Source organism: Pteronotus mesoamericanus, unplaced genomic scaffold (assembly GCF_021234165.1).
Source record: "Pteronotus mesoamericanus isolate MK-2021 breed Mesoamerican mustached bat unplaced genomic scaffold, CSHL_Meso_final contig_169, whole genome shotgun sequence".
Lineage (NCBI taxonomy): Eukaryota > Metazoa > Chordata > Mammalia > Chiroptera > Mormoopidae > Pteronotus > Pteronotus mesoamericanus.
Window position 1 is genome coordinate 310,043 of NW_026555068.1, and position 20,979 is coordinate 331,021.

The following is a 20,979-nucleotide window of genomic DNA, read 5'->3' on the forward strand; positions in this document are numbered from 1 at the left end:
TATTCATCCCACACTCCCTGCTGAACCTGTGGCAACCACTGATCTTTTTACTGTCTCCACAGTTTTGTCTTTTCCAGAATGTCATATAATTGGAATTATGTAGCATTTTCAGATTGGCTTCTTTCATTTAGTAACAAGCAGTTAAGGTTTCTCCGTGTCTCTAGTGGCATAATAGTTCATTTCTTTCTAGTGCTCAATGCCCTTCTATTGTCTGGATGTAACACTTTATTTATCCATTGATCTATGGAAGGACATCTTGATTACTTCCAGGTTTTGGCAGTTATGAATAAAGCTGCTGTAAACATTTGTATGCAGGTTTTTGCATGGACATAAGTTTTCAACTCATTTGGGTAAAGCAAATTTATCCATGGAATGTGATTGCTGGATCATATGGTGAGAGGGTGTTTAGTTTTGTAAGAAACAGCTTGAACTGTCTTCCAAAGTGGCTGTACCATTTTGCATTCCCATCAAAAATGAATAAAAGAGTTCCTGTTGGTCCACATCCTCACCGGCATTTGGTGGTGTCTCTGTTGGACTGGTGTCATTCTAATGGTATGTAGTCGTCTCTTACTGTTTTAATTTGCATTTTCTTAATGACATATGATATGGAGCATCTCTTCATGTTCTCAGTTGCCATCTGTATGCCTTTGGTGAGGTGTCTCCTTCAGACCTTTTGCCCATTTTTAAATTGGGTTGTCTGTTTTCTTATTGTTGAGTTTTAGGAATTCTTTGTATGTTTTGGATATAAGTCCTTGATTGGATGTGTGTTTTGCAAGTATCTTCTCCCTATCTGTGACTTGTCTTTTCATTCTATTAAAGGACTTTGGCTTTTGCAGAATGAGATGGTGCACATTTGAGGGTTTTAAGTACAGGAGTGCTCAAATGTGACAGGCAAATTATAAATATGAAGTGAGATATTCCAGTTATAGTACTATGAAAGAAAGAAAATTCCTGAGTATACATTGGCAGCCTTATCTTTAATGAAGGTCAGGTTTTCTAAGTGATTTTTGAAAGCATATTTTCCAAATACAGACAGCTACACATTTTCTTCACAGCTACAGCCCTATTTATTTCAGCCATACTCCGCTGATTCTTAAGAGTTTTGAGAGATAATGATCTTTTTATCACCTTTTTATTACTCACAGTTAGAATGGAAGTCTTGACTGGCTGCTGAGTTCTTTCATGTAAGAGGCTTTTGCAGCAGTGAGTATTCCAAGCTGTGGTGACTTCCTTCCCCTTGCCTTTTCCTCCAGGGAGGTGGGGGGTCTCAGCTTCTATTTATAGAGGCATGCTTGCCAGCGAATGTCCTCAGCTGTTTTCTATTCCCTTATTCAGGCTTCCTCCTCAAATGAAGGCTCCCTTTTGCTTCCCAGTCACTCTCCAAAGTCAGCCAGCCCCTTTGCGTGCCTTCAAACCTCCCACATGCTATCATGTGGTTCAAAACAGAATCTTTTCCTAGGTGGTCAGTGTTTAATCTTCTTGCCTTGAATGCAGCCTCTCAGGCAGTTTAAAAGAAAATCCTTTAGACGAGAGGGTCATGCACAAGGCAGGGCAGTGCTCTGTAGTTCTATTGCAGCCCTTCTGTTGTGTGTGGGAAAGACGTGGAGAAGGGGGTTCAGAAGCAAGCACGAATAGCAGGGCGAAACAAATGGGGACTGGCAGGGCATGCATAAAACCCTCTGAGATATTGGAGAACACAGATTTAAACGGTGGAATACCCCCAGTGCCTGTAGGGTAGGAGTTGATGTTTTAACCTGAGTTGTCTTGGTCAAAGATAGGAATGTCACATTGTGATACTTGTGAGACCAAGCCACCACCAGTGTCCCTTTCAGAGAGCAGACTGCAGGGGTTCCTCCCCTCCTAGGAGGTTCTCAACCCCTTGCTATAATGATAATATAAGGATACACAGCAAGTTCCTGCTTTAGATATTTTTAGCACCTTTACACAAGACCACAAGCCTTCTCCACAGACTTTTCCACTGATGGATAACAGGAAGATACTACAACCATTCTGAAATGTGTTCAGCAGGAGAGGAAATGGATGTCAAAGGATCAGAAACTACATAGAAATAGAGCTGAAGAAGAAAATAAGCAGTGGTTCAGATTTACAAAACGCTGTGACAAAATTTATGGCCAGTTTTCGTTAGGTCGCAAACATAAGAATGAGAGAGAAAAAACAAAAATTATTATTCCATATGAACAGGTGACAACTCCCAGTAAGAAAAAATCTCTGACCGCAGGCCTGATTTGAGCTGTCTTATGAATTTGTACTCTTCTGTGTTCTTGTATCAAGATCCTTCAAAGGCATAAGAAATGGCATCTGCTTAGGGAATGTAATGGGACATTAACAACAGCCCATTCCATGCCCTTACACTTTCCTTGTGCCCTGATCATAGCCAGACAGGGCATGTGTTGTTTTCCAGAGTGCTCTTACTTGATTAATACCTACCTGCCTGTTTTGATTTAACATTGTTGAGGGAACAAAATATAACTTCAGTAGAGTTTATTCTAGGTTGGCTGGTGAATGTTTCATGCTTACATTTAAAAAAGTCCATTTTTGGCATTGGTATGAATTTGGATGGTGTGACCATTTCTGAAGAACATAAAATATGCTTTTGGAGTTTCTGGGAACCAAACCTCAAGGGACAGGAGTTAATTTGTGTAGTCTTGCTGGGCCTCTCCTTGACATTTCACATGTCTTAGATATCTGAATTTAGCTTGGGAACTGGAGATTTTGTACATTCATATTTCTTATTGCCCTTTATAATTTGGCTAGTTCCAAACTGACAGAAGACATTTTCTTTTCCCCCAGCTGATTGCAGCATCCATAGAAGAGTTGGGTTTTGGAATAAGTTGAAGGAGGAAAACAAAAGAAAAATATACTTTATTAAAAGCTTGAGTTTCTTTCAGTAAAATACTTGTAACCCTCGGCTATGCATTTTGGGAAGATATTTAGCAACTAAATCCTTGAAACTTCTGCTGGGTGCTTCATTTGTTTTCCAGTAGATTTGGAGGAAGGGCTGCCGAGTAGACTGCCAAGTGGGCTCTATCAACCTACATTTTCACTCCATTGAACATCACTAACTGTTGAATGAGCACACTGTGCTATGTAAGAGCTCAGTCAATCCTTACCAGGAGATAGCTTCAGTCTAATTAGAAGAAAGCAATGGCTACCAGATAATTAAAAATTAGATGCATTAATAAGTGCTAATTAGACTTTTAGAAGATGAGTTCAGGATTTTAAACATGGCATTGCATCTTGGCCTGGAGTGGTGGAGGTTGGTCCTACAGGGACTCCAACACACTGACGGCTGGGCTTACTAAGGACTGGGAAGGCACCACGGCCTGAGGAGAACATTAGATTGTTCTTCTTCTTCCTTTTAAAAATGTATTTACTTACTAATCCTTGCATGTGGTACAAAACTGAAGAGGTACAAAAAAGTAGAGTAAAAAGCAAAGTTCTTCCCATCTTCTAGGCCCCTTTTCCTTTCCCTGGAGGCAAGTAAGCCCTGTTAAAAGTGTCTGACATGTGCTTCCAGAGATATTCCATGCATTTCTAAACTCTTACACACATTTTCTTTTTTCTTTTTTTACACAAAAGGAAGCACATTATATGTATTGTTCCCTATGTTCCTTTCCCCTACTTACTGTAACTAGGAGATTGTAACATATTAGTATATAAAACTAACTCTTCTTAAAAGGCTGTGTGGTAGGTGGTGGTCTGTTTTGTGAAAGTGTGATAATTGACTCAACCCTTTCTCTAAATTATTTCCCATCTTCTGCTGTGACACTGTTCTATTTTTAACTGTATCACTAGCAGCTCAGTAGGTTTGGGTCCCAGCAGAAAGCAGATAGCATGCTGAACATGGGTGGCTGGGGAGAGTTTAATGAAGAGGCTATTTACACAGTGTGGGCAGGGATAAGGGCAACCTGTAATGATATGGGAGTGTTCTGGGAAGCCACTTCTTCCCCTAGGCCCGCAGGGAAAAGTGAGGAAAGCAGATTCCTGGAGGCAGTGAAAGCCGTAACCACAGGAGAAGGCTCCTGGTAGGAGCTGTGGTCTTCAGTTGAGGAATACAGCCAGTGGTGTGTTGGTAAAGGCTTAACAATGGGCACTCTGTGCTGAGAGTCCCTGATTTGTAGGGTTTGCCAATTTCTGTGGTGTAAACACTTCCCCTGTGTCTGATTCCAAGTTCCAAAGGTGCTGTTACTGATTTCAGAGTTGGGGTGGGAAGCACATAGTCAGCTTTTCTGAGCAGCTCTAGCACATCACTGCAGCTGTATCAGGCAGCTGCTCAGCAGGGTGGCTGCCTGCTTGGTTGGCTGAATCCCACCAGAAGCTAATGCACTGGGCACCCTGATTGCTGCAGTCCTCACAGGTTAGCGTCCTGGAGTACAAAGCAGGTAGGTGAAGTATGCAAGCTGCATAATTTTGGGCAAGTCATCTATCCTGAGTCTCTTTGTCTTCATCTGTAAAATAACAGTCTGCCTTGAATGTAGAACCTTTCTACACTAAGGTTTTCTCACTTCTGTGATTAGTGAATTTGGTGACCTAAGTTGGTAGGTCATTTAGTCTATTTAACAGGAGATGCTATGGACCCCTGCACTCAGAGAGTTTATGTTTAATGGTGAAAATAAGACATGCACAAGTAGGTCCAGCTACATTGTGGGGGCTTCAGACAGAACCACAGGTATTCAGAGGAAGTGATCTGATCTTTATAGCTGGGGTGATGAGGCTTTTGATGGCAGAGAGCTGGGAAGGCCTTTGTTCTGTACTTGGGAATTTGTTTTTCCAATGGGAGAAAAACAGAACATGTCCATAATAGCCAGCCTACTTATACCACTAGTTCTCTAAGTATGGTCCTGGTACCATCAGCATCTTCTGGGACCTTGTCAGAAATCCAAATTCTTGGGCTCCATCGCAGACTTAGAGTTTAAACTCTGTGGCAGGTCTTAGTAATCTGTTATTCCAGGTGATGCTGATGCATCTGTCCATTTGAGAAACACTTGAATTATACATACAGTATTAGTGGTTCCAAACTTGGCTGAAAATCAGTCAAATGGAGTATTTAAAAAACACACACATGCACAGTCAGTCAGATGGGAATTTCACACATACTTGTGCACACATACACACCGAATTCTGGGCTGTATTTCAGGCCTACTCAATCAGAATTTTTGAGGACTAGGGACCTGGAGAGTTAAGTGTTTCCCAGGTAGTGTAAGTTGTGTTTTCTATACTGTTGATCTTAATTGTTGTTGTGTAACACTGAACTTGTTTAATTATTTTTCTTGCTAGAACTGCCTATTCTCTTTTCTCATACGGTTTCTCTACACTCAGACTCTCTAAACTTTCAGAATTAGAGAGAAGGCAGTTGCCTTCATTGGCACTTTGTGTGGACTGAGGGTGGAGCAGGTTGTTCTTGGCATGATGTGGGTGGTAGAGAAGAGCTGAGAAGGAAAATGGACAGCTGTGGAGGTGTCTGAAGCCTGACCTTAACATTGCTTCATGATTTAGTTTGTAGCATATTCTCAGAACATCAGACACACCTTTTATCAACTACTAAGTACAAAAGCCATGTTTGAAAGGAAAATCACAGCGATTTTGGGTCTGCCTATGCCTCTGCCTGATTAGAGCTCTTGATGGAAAAGCCTGAAGGTTTTTTTTTTTTTTTAAATTTCTTATTCTCATCTTGAAGACATGGTTATTAATTTTTTTAAAGAGAGGAATGGAGGGGGAGAGAGGGAGAGAAACATTGATGTGAGAGAGAAATACGGATGGGTTGCCCCTTCTGTGCACTTTGACTGGGGACTGAACCTGTGAACTTTCAGTCTACGAGATCAACTGAGCCACACCAGCCAGGGCTAAGCCTGGAATTTATTAATGTGGAGAACTTGGGACCAGGATTTCTGGAAAGTGAATTGGGCACTTGTTGGTCAGAGTTCTCCAAATACCTTGGAGAGTGCACTGAGGAAAGCTCGCCTTTGGTGATTACAAATAAAGTTATGAACATTCTTGTACATGCCTTTTTGTGGGCATGTTTTCATCTCTCTTGGGTAAATACCTAGAAAGGAATTGCTGGGACATAGGTATGTTTAACTTTGCAAGAAACTTGCAGTTTTCCAAATGTGCTGCTTTACACTCCTACCAGTCATGTAAGGGGGTTCCAATTGTTTTCCATCTTGCCAGTACTTTATTGTCAGCCTTTTCCATCTTACCCATTCTGGTGGTGTATAGTATTATCTGCGGTTTTAATTTGCATTTCCCTGATGACCAATAACGAACACTTTTTCACGTACTTACCATTCTTATAGCTTTTTTAGCGAAATAAGGGGGACTTCAAGTATCTTCTTTTGTACCATCATGTCTCACATATATATTTTTCCTACTCTAGTTTTACCCAGGATCTCAGTTGCCCTTGATTGCTCACCAGCCTTCAAAACACCATGGACTTCTTAAATGTCACACCTTTGAAAATGCAGTGCCATTTGCATCTTCATGCTCTTATCCCCAACTTCGATGTCACCTTTTGGGTTGGTTAAACCTTATTCCTTGCGCTGTGTCTATAAAATTGGTTTCTTTGTGCTTCCATGGTCCTGAGTGTATATCTGCGTGGTTGTACTTGTCATGTTGTATGCAATTCTTGCCTGCCTCACTGAAGGCAGGGACCTTGTCTCACTCTTCTTTGCAATTCCATTTTTTCCTCCCAAAAACTTTGTGAGAAAGGCTGAATATGCTAGCCTTAAATTCGGGATCAGGACATAGATCCAGAGGTGTCCAGTGACTTATCCAAGGTCAGCGTGTTACGTTACAGTTAGGGACTGTTTACTATAAAGTTTTGACTTTCACATTACAGTTTTCCAAACAGGTATGTTGTTTGAGGTACAGTATTCACTGAAGTAGCTAGCCACAAACACCTGTGTACATAATGACTTTTGAAGGCGTGGGATAGTTTTAAGGGAATCCATTTCCAGATCCTCAACTTGTGGATGCACCCACCTAAAATTGATTAGACTGGGAAGTGAACGTGATCAGGGAGGGCACTGTGCTGGTTCAGCTCTCCCACCTCCACTTTCACAATGGCCTTTCTCCCACAGCACATAAAAGGGCAGACCATTCACCCATATGTTGTCTTCCTGAGGTACAGTGCTGCAAGATGGAAAACCTCAAGGCCTTGTAACAAAGGGACAATTAAAAGTATCCATGATATTGAAAAGTGGGTAACTTTAAAGACTGGAATTTTGCAGCTCAGGGATTTCTACTTCCTAGCTTTCACAGAACTGCAAGGCACCCTAATCAAACTGTTATATGATGATTTAAAATTTTTTATTTATGATAGATTATATCTGAACTTTGGCTGTGTAACTCAGAAGGCTTCAAAGAATCAAGTTACATCATAAAACTCCTTCCATTTCAACATACAGGTTTCTTCTGTTATCCAACTCTTTGTTGGTGGGTTCTACTGCTGTCCAATCAAAATTTCCTCTACATCTCTTTCCTTCATGTCATTGAGACCTTCTCCACTTATTGCTCTGCAGTATGCATTATACTTTTGACACTGTTTTTCATATTTTCTCTAACACCTTCAAAATTTTTCATGCAGTCTGGTCAAACATTTCCCCAACAATTATTGATAGTAGCCTGCTTGATGTTGTCCCAGGCTCTGCCAATATAATCAATAACATTGTGAATAGTGACTGACTTCCAGTATTCCATTATGGTGGTTTCCTCTTTGGCATCAAGAGCCTCAACAGTATTGCTATAAAGCTCCCTGGTGTAGTGTGCCTTAAAAGCTTTTATTATGCCAAGTGAGGGTTTAGATGAAAGATGCGGTATTTGGGGGCATGAGGAGAACTTCTATTTCAGGGTGGGCATTTTCGAGTTCTTCATGGCAGTGAACTGGAACATTATCCAAAATTAACCCTGAAGGCAAAGTTTTTGCCTTGGAAATAGCATTCAGCTTTGGGATGAAGCAGTTGTGGAACCAATCCCAGAATATTTTGGACTACATTCATGCTTTTTTGTTCCACCTCCAATGGACTGGCATATGGTTCAGGTTTTTCCCAAGTGCTCGTGGGTTTTGTGCTCTGTGTACCATTAGGCATTTGCACTTAAAAGTCTCCTTTGGCATTGGCACATAATAGCAAGGTTGCATGGTCTTTGCATGATTTAAGCCAGGAGTTTTGTAGGCCATTTGTATTACATAGATAGATTCGTTTGCCAACATTCTTATAAAACTAGCCTGTCTCATCAGCATTGAAAACCTGGTCTTCCATATAACTCTATTCATGTATAATGCTTAGCAGATATTTTAAAAATTCTTCTGCAGCCTCGTGATCTGCAGAACCTGTCTTGCCTGCAAATTCAATATATTTCCTGTAGTTTCACCTTTTGAAACATGCAAGCCAGCCTGCAGTAGCAGAGAAAGGTTGAACGTTTTCCTGACCCTGGGTAACATGACCATAAATTTCTTTGGCCTTTAGCCTCACAATGCTGTCCACTACACTTGTTTGGGTCGTCATTTCATGAATCCACAAACTAAGTTGCTTTTCCATGTTTTCTATAGATCCATCATGTACTACAGATGTTACTTTAGCACTTTCTGAGCAGCCTCATGTAGATTGGTGAATCTCCTCATCCTTTTTCTGGATATACCGTATTGTTGATTTATTAACAGCCAGTGGCAGTATAACAGGCCTGTATAAAGCTTATCTAACACTTGTATTTTCTCTGCAAGGCACACTATAGACTTTTTGCATTTAGAAACACTAGACAGTGCTTTAGTACTAGCTTGGGGGCCATTTAAAACAATGAAATCAACAAAAAGCACACAAATGTGAAAAATCTGACATGAATTGATTGTGAAAAGGACATTCACCTAATATTGTGACTAAAACAAGATGGTGCAGAACATGGCCTTGGTTCAAGTTCAGCTGGGAATGTGTGCATAAGGCAATTCAAATTTTTCACATCTGTGCACATGTCCGTAAATAACTGAGAGTGTCACAAGTACTGATTTTGGGGTTAAATGTACATTTTACCTAATAGGCGAGTTTGCAAACACAATCAGTGAGTGAGTATTAACTATATTTGTGTGGGGCTCTTGCAAAAAGCAGTGAGATCAGTAACATTTTTAAGCACAAGTATATACCACCTCAGAACACAATTTTCTGGGAGAAAGTTCAAAGGAAATTAGTTAAAGGAGAAAGAAATTAATGTGAAATTTATGACTTTTAAAGAGGAGCATGTTCACAGTATTTTTTCCTTAGGTGGAGAACGGGTGTTATGTCATATTGTATTTAGAGTCTATTGGATATATTTTTAAAAAAGAATGTTTAACAGTTTAGTTTTAAAATGTCATCAGGATGTCAGAAATTAATACTTTGCAACTATTTAATACGAAGATGTTAGATACTAAATACACATTTGGTACCTAGATTTTTCCATTCTTTTAGGAAGAGAAGCAAAATGAAGTAGGAGGCCACTTTAGTTTTTCTGTTCTACAAAAACAAATCTGTTCAATTTGGAGGGAAATATGTTAGCACTTTCTTCGAAGAATTTTCAAATTGTAGGTGAGGAAAAGTCTCATTTCCTCCGTCCTCACATCTCTCAACACGCTGGTTTTGTTTTGATTTGTAAAAGACCTGAGCACTTTGAAACCACCGTATTCCTGAGAGGCCTGATGGAAGGTCCCGATTTTCCCCTAGAGGACAGTACAAAAGGCCTTCAGTGTCATCAAAAATGCTGAAATTCTGGATGACGGTTTAGTCTAACTGCCAAGACTAAGTCTTCATATCCAGTTCAGAACACAACAAAAAGCTCTTCTGATGCCTCAGACTTCTCCCTTGATTTTTCTGTGTAATTGGTAGTTCCTGGTTTCCCTAATGTGTCTTGCGTTGGGATGCTGCCAATAATTACCTACACGTGTGGCCCTTAGCGTTCTACCTTGGACCAAGCACCAGGCAGCCTGCAGGGGCCCTCCTTGCTGCTCTTTACCTGTTGTGGAGGTTGCATTCGCCCCAATTTCTCCCCAGCCGACTTACTCGCCGACTTATAACCAGCTATTATGGTTAATCATTCATGAAGCACATGGGCTGTACTTGGGCAAAGAAAGTTGCATTGTGATTCCAAAAAGCATAATTGATATTCCTAGCTACTTAAAATCGTATTAGAATGCTAGCTCCTTTCTCCCCTGAGCCCCGGGCAGGGAAGGACTCAAAAAACAGCAGGCTCTCTCCAGCCGCACTGAGGTTGCTCATGCCACCGAGGCCGAGTTCACGCGGGCTCCTCTGGAGCCGGCAGTCTGTGTCCAAGGGGGCCAGGTCTGAGGTGGAGCACCAGGTGTCCAGAGAAGGAGGGCGCGCGCGGTCGCGGCAGGTGGGCCGAGTCGGAGGACGAGGACAGCGTGCCCGGAAGAGAAGGCTGCGCGTTGGGCCAGGTGGGCCGCGTTTGCGAGGTCGCGACAGAGGACCGGAAAAGGTCGCGTGTGGGGCCGTCCGGGGCGCGGTCTGAAGACGTCACTTCCTGCTCTCGTCCACTTCCTGGTGAGGGAAAGGGACCTGAGATTGGTGCAGCACGGGGGAAGGAAAGAGGGTGAGGAGAGGCTGTGGCTGAGCGTGCGAACTGCCGGGCAACCGGGGGCGCTGCAGGCAGCCGTATTCTCCCGCCGGAGCGTCAGCTGGGGCAGCTGCGGGTTCGCCTCGGGGCACGTCCGCGGCCTCTCCGCTTTGCTCAGCTTCTGTGCTCTGTGTTGCAGGTCTACCCAGAGCCCCGGAGCGAGAGCGAGTGCCTGAGCAACATCCGCGAGTTTCTGCGAGGCTGCGGGGCCTCCCTGCGCCTGGAGGTGAGCGGGTGCGGCCGCAGGGGTGGCGGAGCAGGGGGTCGCGGGCTTTGGCAGGGGGGAGGCGGCCGGGGTATCGGCCCGGAGCAGCGGAGCCCCGAGACCCGGTTCGCTGGCCGCCCCAGGTTGTGAGTGCGGTCGCAGGGCAGGGAGGAGCCGCTGTACGGAGCCCCATACTTTGCCCTTTTTGCAACGAGGAAAAGTGGTTCCAGTAGCTCGTGGTGCCGGTGGTACACATTTTCTACAATTGTTTGTCACGGGTACTATCTCATTCCTTGGCATCTGCCTTAGTTTTAATTGCTTTTAGGGGTTATCCAACTGCTCGCAGCTAAGTCTGGGTCAGCGTATTAGAATCCCCAGAAGGCAAAGCTGCACAGCAATAAAATGGGCTCCAAATCATCTTCCAGCCTCACTCCTTAATGTGTTTTTTTCCCTTCTCCCAGAAATTAGGTGGTTTTTATTCTAATATTTGATGTTTAGGTTAGAGAAATATTAACCTATGTCTTGGGGAGCAGACTGAGTGTATGTCTGGGTTTACCTTCTAGGTTGCTTAAGGTTTTGTCACTATGCTAAATACAGCCTTTCAGGGGAAGCTCTGGAAACTTCTCTTTTTCATCTTATTTTAACATGTGATTTGTCTTAATCTTGAGGTAGTGCTTTAAATCCAGAAGTGTAGCTGTACTTTTACTTCACAATTACAGGCTGATGTAGCTTTAGTCAGTTCCGTGTTTAAATCTGGCCTTTTCTGCCATTTCTGCTTTACCACACTCAGCCTTTGTTTCCTTATCTGAGAAGTGAGTGTTTTACTAAGCTCCTAGATAACAGTACGTGAAAGCATCTCTGACAGAACCTAGTATATAAGATGGACCCATAAAGGTTTTCTGTCCCAGAAGGATAGTCCCAGAAGGACGTCTCAATTATTGAGGAAAAAAGCTAGAAGTCATCCACTCTATAAGGGAAGGTTATAAGGAAAGCTAATCGGTTATTTGAAATTGACACGTAGGAATTCATAGAAATGAAAATACTGCTTTTATGGATGATTGCAAACTGAGATATTTTATTGATGGTAGTATTTGGTGGCTATGAGGAAATCATGTCCAGATAAGTGAGAATGCCTAGTGGAGATTCCAAAGACCATGGGGCTTTCTAGGAAGGGAGACATTAGTTCAGGAGGGCCTTTTCCCTTCTTCAGTGGGCTTTGTTGTTTAATCATTGAACTTCCTTATTGGGCTGTGATAATATGCTTTGCTTGTAGCAATTTTTGCTTTTTCTTAACCTTTGTTGTGGGATTTTATTATTCTTTTCAAACTAATGACTTTTGTTTATTTATAGTAAGTTTGGAACTTAGTTTGCACAGCATCCTTAGTTTTCCAGAGGTTGCTGTTAAAATGTCATATAGTGACTTTTTTAAAAAAAAAGAATTAAGTTTATTTAAACATGTTTTAGAGAAGTTTATTCACTGACGTATCCCAAGGGTCTAGAACAGTGCTTGACACAGAGTAGACCCTCAATAATTTATTGATGGCATATTTTTTAAGTTAAAGGGAAATTATGACTGACTTTGTGCTGTTTTTAAAGACTAAGTATCTTTTCCATTAAACTTAAAATAGAGGCAAATTTTGTTATCCTTCTGTCAAGGTCAGTTGTAAGTCACACCTAAAACTCCTAATTACATTGGAGATAATAAAAATTAAAAAAACAACACATCAAAAACCTCATAAATTGTCAGTCTGGTTTTTATGAAGTTACCCTGAAAAAGGAGTCTGTGTGGACCCAATTTGGGTTTCCAGGCTTCTTCTCATTTGTGGTGTGAAGGGACAGGCCTGTTCCTTAGAAGATGGCCTTGCACTTGGACGACAGTGCAGCAGTTTCCCAGTGATTTTAAAGGAAAATGTAGAAAGGAAGTGAGTGAGGAAGGACCTTGGCACTTTTGAAATGTGTTGTAGGTTTTACACATTTTTGTAAAATTTTGGAAGACTGACAAACCTTTTGAAATTATAAACACAAAGCTTAGAATTCATAGCATGTATTCTAGATTAGTTTTTGTTTTATAGTTATAAGTGTCAAAGAGTGTTTTTTTTTTTTCCCCAGGGATTTGTCTGGGCAGACTTCTTTGTAACAGACTAATTTTGGTATATGTATTTTCTTGTTTGCCATCATTTTAAACTGTCCTAAGATTTTTCTTTTAAAGAAAAGAGGAACAGAACATCATAATTATTTCTTTCTGTTATGTTAATGCCTTATGTTATGTTATGTTTTCTACAGGTAATCTTAATTACCTGCAGAAAATCAGGTATTATGCCCCAACAAGTTGTTGTGATCATGAAAGGAGTTTTAATTTTAAAGGAATATTGTACAGTTTGCATTTATTGTTAGAACTGTGCCTTGTGTTTTAGGTACTAAATAGATAGTAGCTATTATTATAATAGTTATTATTTTTTTTTTTTTGGTAGTTTGAACCATAGTGCTGTGTATTTAAAAAAACTTTTTTACCCAATAATCCATATTCATTATATAAAATTCAAGAAATAGAGATAAGTAAGGAAAAAATTAAAAAACGTATAATACGCTCTGGCTGGTGTGGCTCAGTGGATTGAGTGGCCGCCTGCGAACCAGATGGTCGCTGATTTGATTCCTGGCAGGGCACATGCCTGGGTTGCGGGCCAGGTCCCCAGTAGGGGGCTCGTGAGAGGCAACCACACATTGATGTTTCTCTCCCTCTCTTTCTCCTTCCCTTCCCCTCCCTCTAAAAATAAATAAAATCTTTAAAAAAAAGTATAATGCTACATCTAGAGATAACCAGTGTTAAATTAAATATTTTTCAGTCTTTTTCCCCCCTTTACACATAATGTTAATGTACTTTTAAAACATCCATGACATCCTAGTATACATAATATTTTGTAGCATGTTTTGAATTAATAGAGTGTGACTGTTTTCTCATGTTAAATATTTGCCTACTTATTTTTAAAGGGCACCTTACCGTTCCTAGTGGTAATTTCCATTTTTGGATGTAGAGGTTATTTCTAAGCTTTCACTGTTTTAAACATTAAGCTGTGCAATGGACATATCTGCACAAAACCCTATCATTGTTGATTATCTTTTAAGAATTTCTTCTTAAAAGATAATCAACAATGATAGGGCACTGGTAGGTCAGAGGTAGGGGCTTTTAAAGCTTTTTAACACCTCACTGCCAAACTGTCTCCAGAGACATCTCTATCACTCTGTCTTTGCCCAATCGCAGTATGAAAGCACTCCTTTCTAGACCTGTGACTGCTCGTACTGTTTTTTTTTTTTCTCTCCTGTTTTCACCTAGGAAGATGAGAACCTCTTTGGATACACATTTTGCCTCTTATTGTATTGTTGACAGTGCCTATATTCCTAGGTACATGGTAAACTAAGGCAAATGTGAGGCACTCAGGATTTTCTGCACAGGACTTTTGAGAGAGGATGTGAAAGAAAAGCTGCTAGAATAAGAAATCTAAGTTGAAAACTTCAGACATTTGCAGTTACCTTCCACCTTTCTCACAAGTAAGTTCTGGCCTTGACTCTGGCCAGAGGTATTTCCGTGGCTGCTCTGTACAGGTGGGAACTCTGGCTAGAAACCCATCTTGAGACTGTTTGCACAATTGCTGTTTCCTTTTGTATGTGATGACTTTTCATTTTCTTTACGTTGAGAGAGTATGGAAACATGTTCAGGTGGGCTCTCCAGTACTGTAATCAACTGAGCTGATTTAGTGAGTTAGGGTGAGGTTTTGGGAAAGAAATTGCCTTACGTGTTCCTAAAACACCCATATTCCATGTGCGTTCCTGAGAGACAGACTTATGATCCTTCTTTGCCCTAATGCTCAGTTCTCTCCTAGATTTTCAGCCAAGATTATGATTGAGATGTTATCCAAAAGAATATTTTAAAATACTGTTAAAATAACACATGCTTAGGTGGAAACTTAAAACTTGTTGATGCAGGCTTAAGAATTAATTTGAATAAAGACAGAAGTATATCTATAGTCTTTTCCCTTGGGATGGGATACCCCACCCAAGTGCTACCTTCATTCTAGATTTAGACAGATAGTTAAGCTGTTTACTGCAGCTTTGCATGGAAGGTTTATGAGGCCACACAGCAGTCTTTCTTCTTAGTTAGTCATCTTCTGTATTATTGACTAGGAGGTAAGCTAGAAATAGTAGGTAATGACATAGTATTTATTGATTGATATATTGAATAAACTTTTGAAGTCAGTTTATGCCTTTACCAGAATTTGCCTTTTGAAGAAGTTATAAGTTACATAATTAGAAAAGGATCATTTGCAAGGTGAAAAGGGTATTCTCTAAACATTTTGTAGGTACTTAAAAGCAAAGAAAGCCAAATTCTGCTCACATAGTATAATTCTGTTTTAATTTTTCTTGACAAAAGTGTCAAAGTTGACTCTGTCTTATATCTTAGTTTCTTGTCAAACTATCTTGTAGGGTGAGCAGTTAGTCACCTGTGTGTCTAGGCTGCTTTTCCAGTGTAGATAACTAGACCCTCCCTCCCATTTCAGATCTTTGGGTGTGTCTTTGTCTGTCTAGATCAGCACTATCCAATAGAAATATGCAAGCCATACTTGTAATTAAAAATTTTCTAATACATTATAGAAGTAAAAAGACACATGAAGTTAATTTTAATAATGAGTTCTCTTTAACCCATATCCATTGTATCCATAATGATGTTCTTTCAACACATAGTTAATAGAAAAATATTAATGAGCTTGTTTTTTTGTTTTGTCACATTAAGTCTGTACAATCTGGTTTGCATTTGTCACACTCACAGCATACCTCACTATGGATTAGTAGCATTTCAAGTGCTCAACAGCTTACACAGGGAGTGGTCCCATATTGGACAAGTGCAAGTCTAGATCATTGGAAGAGGCTGGAGAAATAGTCATCTTTGAAATTAAATGGGGTTAACATTTTTTGAGCGCAAATGATGTGCCTAGGCATTTCATTTATACTATTTTATTTAATTCTCCCAAATATCCTGCAAAGAAGATGTCACTTTCCCCATTTCATTGATGAGGTGATTGAGACTTTGGATGGTTAAGAGGTCCCAAGTCATAGCCCAACAAATAAAAGAATCAGGAGTTGAACTTGGATCCCATGGTTCCACAGACTGGGCTCCTGCAAGCATGCTGCCACCTGGAGTGGAGGTAGTTGAACTATTTAATGATTGTAAGGCACTGTGTTAGCCTGACTCCTAGCAAGGACCATAGGTAACTTCTCAGGAGGATTTGGCTGGTGGCAGGGCTGGTCTTGTGGGTGTGTGACCGTTGTAGTCAGTGACACATGGCCCTGTACTTGGTGTAATGCTCTCCTGTCCTCGTCTCAAATTCTTAAGACATACTGAACAAGGAACTCTGCATTTTCAGTTTGTGCTGGACCATGTAAATTGTGTAGTTGGTTTAGCCTGGTGGCATTATTCTTAGAGGTGTATGATAGATAACAAGAAAAAAACAGCATTTTCTGGATGCTTTTTATGTCCTGGACTCTGTTCTAAATGTGTAATAAACTCAATTTTTAAGCAGCTCTATTAGGCTGTTATCCCCAAACTATGATTAGAAAAACTAAGGCACTGGGAAGTAGAGCACCTGTTCAAGGTCCAGGAGAACATTTCACTGTCCCCTCTTGCTAGAGAACTTCTAAACAATGAAGACCTTGAAGAGACACAGGAATAGATTAAGTTGGAATTAAGTGTAAAAAGGGAAAAGTGAAGGTGGTTCTTATTATCTGCTGTTAATAAGGCTAAAGTCCAGGCAGGCTGGGTAAGCCTAATAAACTGTGTTCCTGATCCCAGGCAAGAGGAGGTAGAGGAACAAGAATAAGACATGATGCAGTATCTCAGTCCACATCCATGCCCGCTGTGAGAGTGCTGCTGCTAGGAACTCAAGATAATATCTTTTGTGTACTAAAACTTGCCCCACCTTCCCAGGCAGTCACGATTCCACCTGGCTGTTAGTGTGATGACAGGCGGTATTATAGACTCAGAGTTTTGTTTAAGGATCCTTTTAGAAAGCCTTCCTCTGGTGTTGGGATGATAAGGTAGAAAGTGGGAGCCAGTATGCATTTCCCTGTGGGAGAACTTCAGGGTGAAAGGGGAGGATGAGGCTCTTGGGGCACATTCTCCTCACTTTGTGTCTAACTCTTCCAGTGCCTCCATGAAGGGGAGTTAGCTAGAGTTAAGCATCAGGCCAGATATCTGTAAGGTTTCTGCAAAGCCAGGGTTGTAGTATTCAGTGAAACTTCTACCTCCTCCACTAGCTGCTGGTTTAGTAACAGGACCTAGCCTGATTCTAATTTAGCACTTGATGTAGGGCACATACTTCAGGTCTGCCTGCCAGGCCTCCTTGGGTAACTATCATAAGTTGTTTCAATGCAGGCTCATCTAAGAGTTGTCTGTACTCGTATCTTAATTAGTTTTTGGCAGGTACTGGCATTATTTAACATATGTAGTTAAATAAATAGCGAGGCTATTTTGCTACCACAAAAATATGACCTTTGGGCTAGAGGCATAGGACTTAGAGGATGCCAAGGACACGTCATCGGTCGCATTTGAAAACTTCCTTTTGTTCAAGAAAGATGTGTACGTAGCATACTCCAAGGCTTAGAAGGAAACAGCTCCTGTCTCTCCTACTACCCCAGAAGCAAACTTTTAAAACTTGGCCTTTTCTCTTGGTCTTTGGTATTGATTCCACCTACTGTGTATATTCTCCTGTAGTGCCGCCACCTGTGGGATAGCCCATGTGGCCTCCAGCCTGGGGTCCTGCTGGTCTGTCTCTCCCTGATCCCCATCATTCAGAGAGTTGTGCCCAGGATCCTTGCCGTAGTGGGTGGGACTTCTCATGACTTGAACTCTGTCCATTCCTACCTGCCCTCCCCCATGCTCTTAGACTTTCTGTTCCAGGCACATCAGACTACTTGAGATGTCCAAGTAGTAGTTGTTAATTGTTTAATTTTACAAATAGTGACCTGTGTTCTGTGCCAGGCACTGTTCTGGTGGCTTCACATGTATTAACTTGTTTAAACCTTGTAGTGACTTTTGGTTTAGAAGACAAGTTTAGGAATAGAGCCATGGTCACTTAGCTACTGAGTGGTGGGGCCAGGTTCAAACGGGCTGTGCCTGCATCTACCGTGGGGGCCGTTCCTGATACCCATCCTGTCTCTGTGCCAGGAGCCCCTTCCTGAGGTGGCCATCTGCGCAGTTTTCCTCTTTCAAGTGGGCCAACCTCCTTGTGGCTTCCAAGGTCTTTCGGCCTGTTTTTGCTGTTTGCCTCTGTCAATAGAACATCATCACTTACACCTACATCTCCTGATCTGCTCCCTGAGGGTAGGTTCTGTGTGTTACTATTTGTGTTTCTGGTGTCTCTCATTTCACAGGCACCGCGTAGATAATTTGTTGAACTGGTAAAAGCCCTGTGGGATGCCCCATCCAGACCACTGGTAAAGGGGCTCAGCATGTCTGCAGAGCCCCATCTGTTCTCTCACAATTTAGCCTTTTTTCCCCACCTCCCACCCCCATTCACATTTTTTCTTTTTTCTCACCATTTCTTAAATTTTTTCTTTCAGGGCCTTGCTTCATGAACTACTACTAACTAAAGTATAATGGAAAAAGTAGCCTTTTTCCTCATTTTATGAAGGAGCTGTCAGCTGATCCTAATAAATAAGGGTCAGCTTGAGAGGCTGGGCAGCTAGCCATGCTGTGTAGCCTGACTGTAGCTGAGGAGTTGTTATGGGTCCTGACTCTTCTTAGCGATGGTGTACCTTTTGCAGAACACAGCAGGAGGCAGCCGCGGGGCCTGGCAGTTCTGCTTTTAGCATCCTAGAGTTTTAAGATCAGGAAGGACCTTGAGCAGGTTAGAAAACTGTATTTGACAACTTTCTGTAGATCTGTTAAGAGAGAAACTGAGGATGTCCCATAGAGAGCAGCAGTGGAACAGAAGTTTTCGCAGCCTCTTTCCCTCAGGCCTCCATTGGGGGAGACATGCCGCAAAATGTCTGGAGCTTTCTCGGATTCCTTATACAAGGAGAGAAAATTTCTGTAGTCCCCACTGTGGGAGACTGTAGGAGAATCTGGGGAAGGGGAGGTTTGTGTGTTGAAGAACTCCATGTGTGACTCTTACCAACCTTTTGTTTCTGCACTGGAAGGGGCCTAGAATCTTTTTCTCCTGTTACAAACTGGTCATAGTCTGTTGGTGGTTTTGGAAACAGTAAGGTAGAGGCACCTGATCAAGGTGTGATGTGTCAGGTGTTGGATATGATGCATCTGCATGTGTGCTGAGTGTAAGAAGGGCTGTGCTCACTGAGGGCGGGTGCGGGGCTGTGCTAGACTCTGCAGCCAGTTGTCTGCTACAGCTGTCACTTTAGGTGCTGCTGCTGCTCTCTGCTGGTTTTTCTGGGCTGGCTCAGCTGACCACATGGACATGTATGGATATTGATGGGAAGGACCCTCATTACTCATTAGCCTTAGATGCATCATCATTGGCCCAGAGTGGGGGCGGGGGGAAGTGTGTTTTTTATGTATGAAACATGCATTATTTTGAATATTATTAGGTCACAGGTGTATTTTTCATTTTGCAATTGAACAAGAATGTCCAATGTTGGCCAATTTGTTGCGGGGGGGGGATTTTTTTTAAAGATTTTATTTATTTAATTTTAGAGAAAGGGGAAGGGAGAGAAAGGGGAAGGGAGAGGGAGAGAAACATCAATGTGTGAGAGACACATGGATCAGTTGCCTCTCGCATGCCTTGGGGACCTGGCCACCCAGGCATATGCCCTGACTGGGAATTGAACCAGTGACTTCTCAGCTTGCAGGCTGGCACTCAATCCACTGAGCCACACCAAACAGTTCGGTGGGGAAAATTATTTATCAAGGGTTCATGTTCTTATTTTCCAGTAAGGCCTTGTGAAAAATGAAATAATATCCATCATGACTGATAAGTGGGAACAGTATGAAGCTGGAATATGTGCAGGTGTGGTCTTGAGAATGCTGAGATAGGATGACTGCCTGTTTCTCTGTCCATAGGAAATTCTAGTCTTGTTTTGCCTTTTGATGTCATTCTCCTCTTCTTATTTCTTACCTTTTTTAAAGTCTTGTACAACAGATTTCTTTGATTTTCAGTCATCACTTTTTAATTTTTACTTACAAACAAATCAAGAAGATCCCAGTTGGTCTTGTAGGAAGGACAGATTCTCTCACCTCTCTTTTTCCTGACAGGTACTTGACCTGTAGCAGTTTATGTCCGTAAAGAATTCCTTTACATCCTAGGAACTAGCAAGGACAGGTTCCCGTGAATAACTAACAAAACAAAATCCAAGGCCTTTCAGATTATATTTAGATGTGAAGTCTGTATTTATTATGTTTAAAAGAAATAACTTTCCAACTAGAATATTTATATTACTTTATATTGGGTGTGCTCTCTGATAATTTAGAGCAACTGATTGGTCCTTGAGTTAAGCAGTGATACAGTATTACTTCCTGTGACCATTGATATTGTCTACTTTGATGCTAATGGAGCGTGTACACTTCCTCTTCAGGGAAGATTTAGAGGTTAGAATGGGTAGTATCCTCTTGGGTTGCACAGTGTGGAGCTTCTACAATAAAATACTGATTCCAGGATACCCTTGGATAGTTTTTGATTTAATCAGTTTGGTGTGTAAAGCTGACCCAGCTGGATCATTAAAATTAGGGTGTGTTGAGGTCAGGGAGATCTGGCTGGGAGAGGGAACCACACAATTTTCCCATGCTTGAAGAGCCAAGAATCCTGCCCAGATTAGGCAAGGCAGAGAGGAAAGTACGCTTTTCTTGATCCTTCCCATTGCAAAACCAGGCCAGCCCAACTGTGGTGGGAATTTGAGAGAAACACATGTGGCAACAATTGAGATCTTGAAGAAGTGATGTTGAGCCTATCAGAATGGTTCATTTGAGTTCTTATTTATAGGAAAGGTCTATGGATGATGAATGAAATGCTTTTCTACTTAGAAGAGGGATTGGGGTGGTGAGGACATGCTAGAGAGAGCCTCATAACATGCCCACCCCCTTTTTCTTAGAAAAAGTTAAAACTAACAGAAAGGTTGGAAGACTAGTCTAAACATCCTATGCCTTCACTTAGATG

At 41.5% G+C, this 20,979-nt stretch overlaps 1 protein-coding gene across 3 annotated transcripts in view; it reads left to right on the forward strand.

Annotated features, from left to right (window-relative positions):
• The window catches only part of ARHGEF7 (Rho guanine nucleotide exchange factor 7), a 135,018-nt gene that overhangs the window by 19,579 nt on the left and 94,460 nt on the right, over window positions 1-20,979 (forward strand). For all 3 annotated transcript variants that reach the window (XM_054565856.1, XM_054565857.1, XM_054565859.1), the window contains exon 2: window positions 10,757-10,843. In XM_054565856.1, coding sequence (XP_054421831.1) covers window positions 10,757-10,843 — 87 coding nt within the window. The remainder of the gene's footprint in view (window positions 1-10,756; window positions 10,844-20,979) is intronic.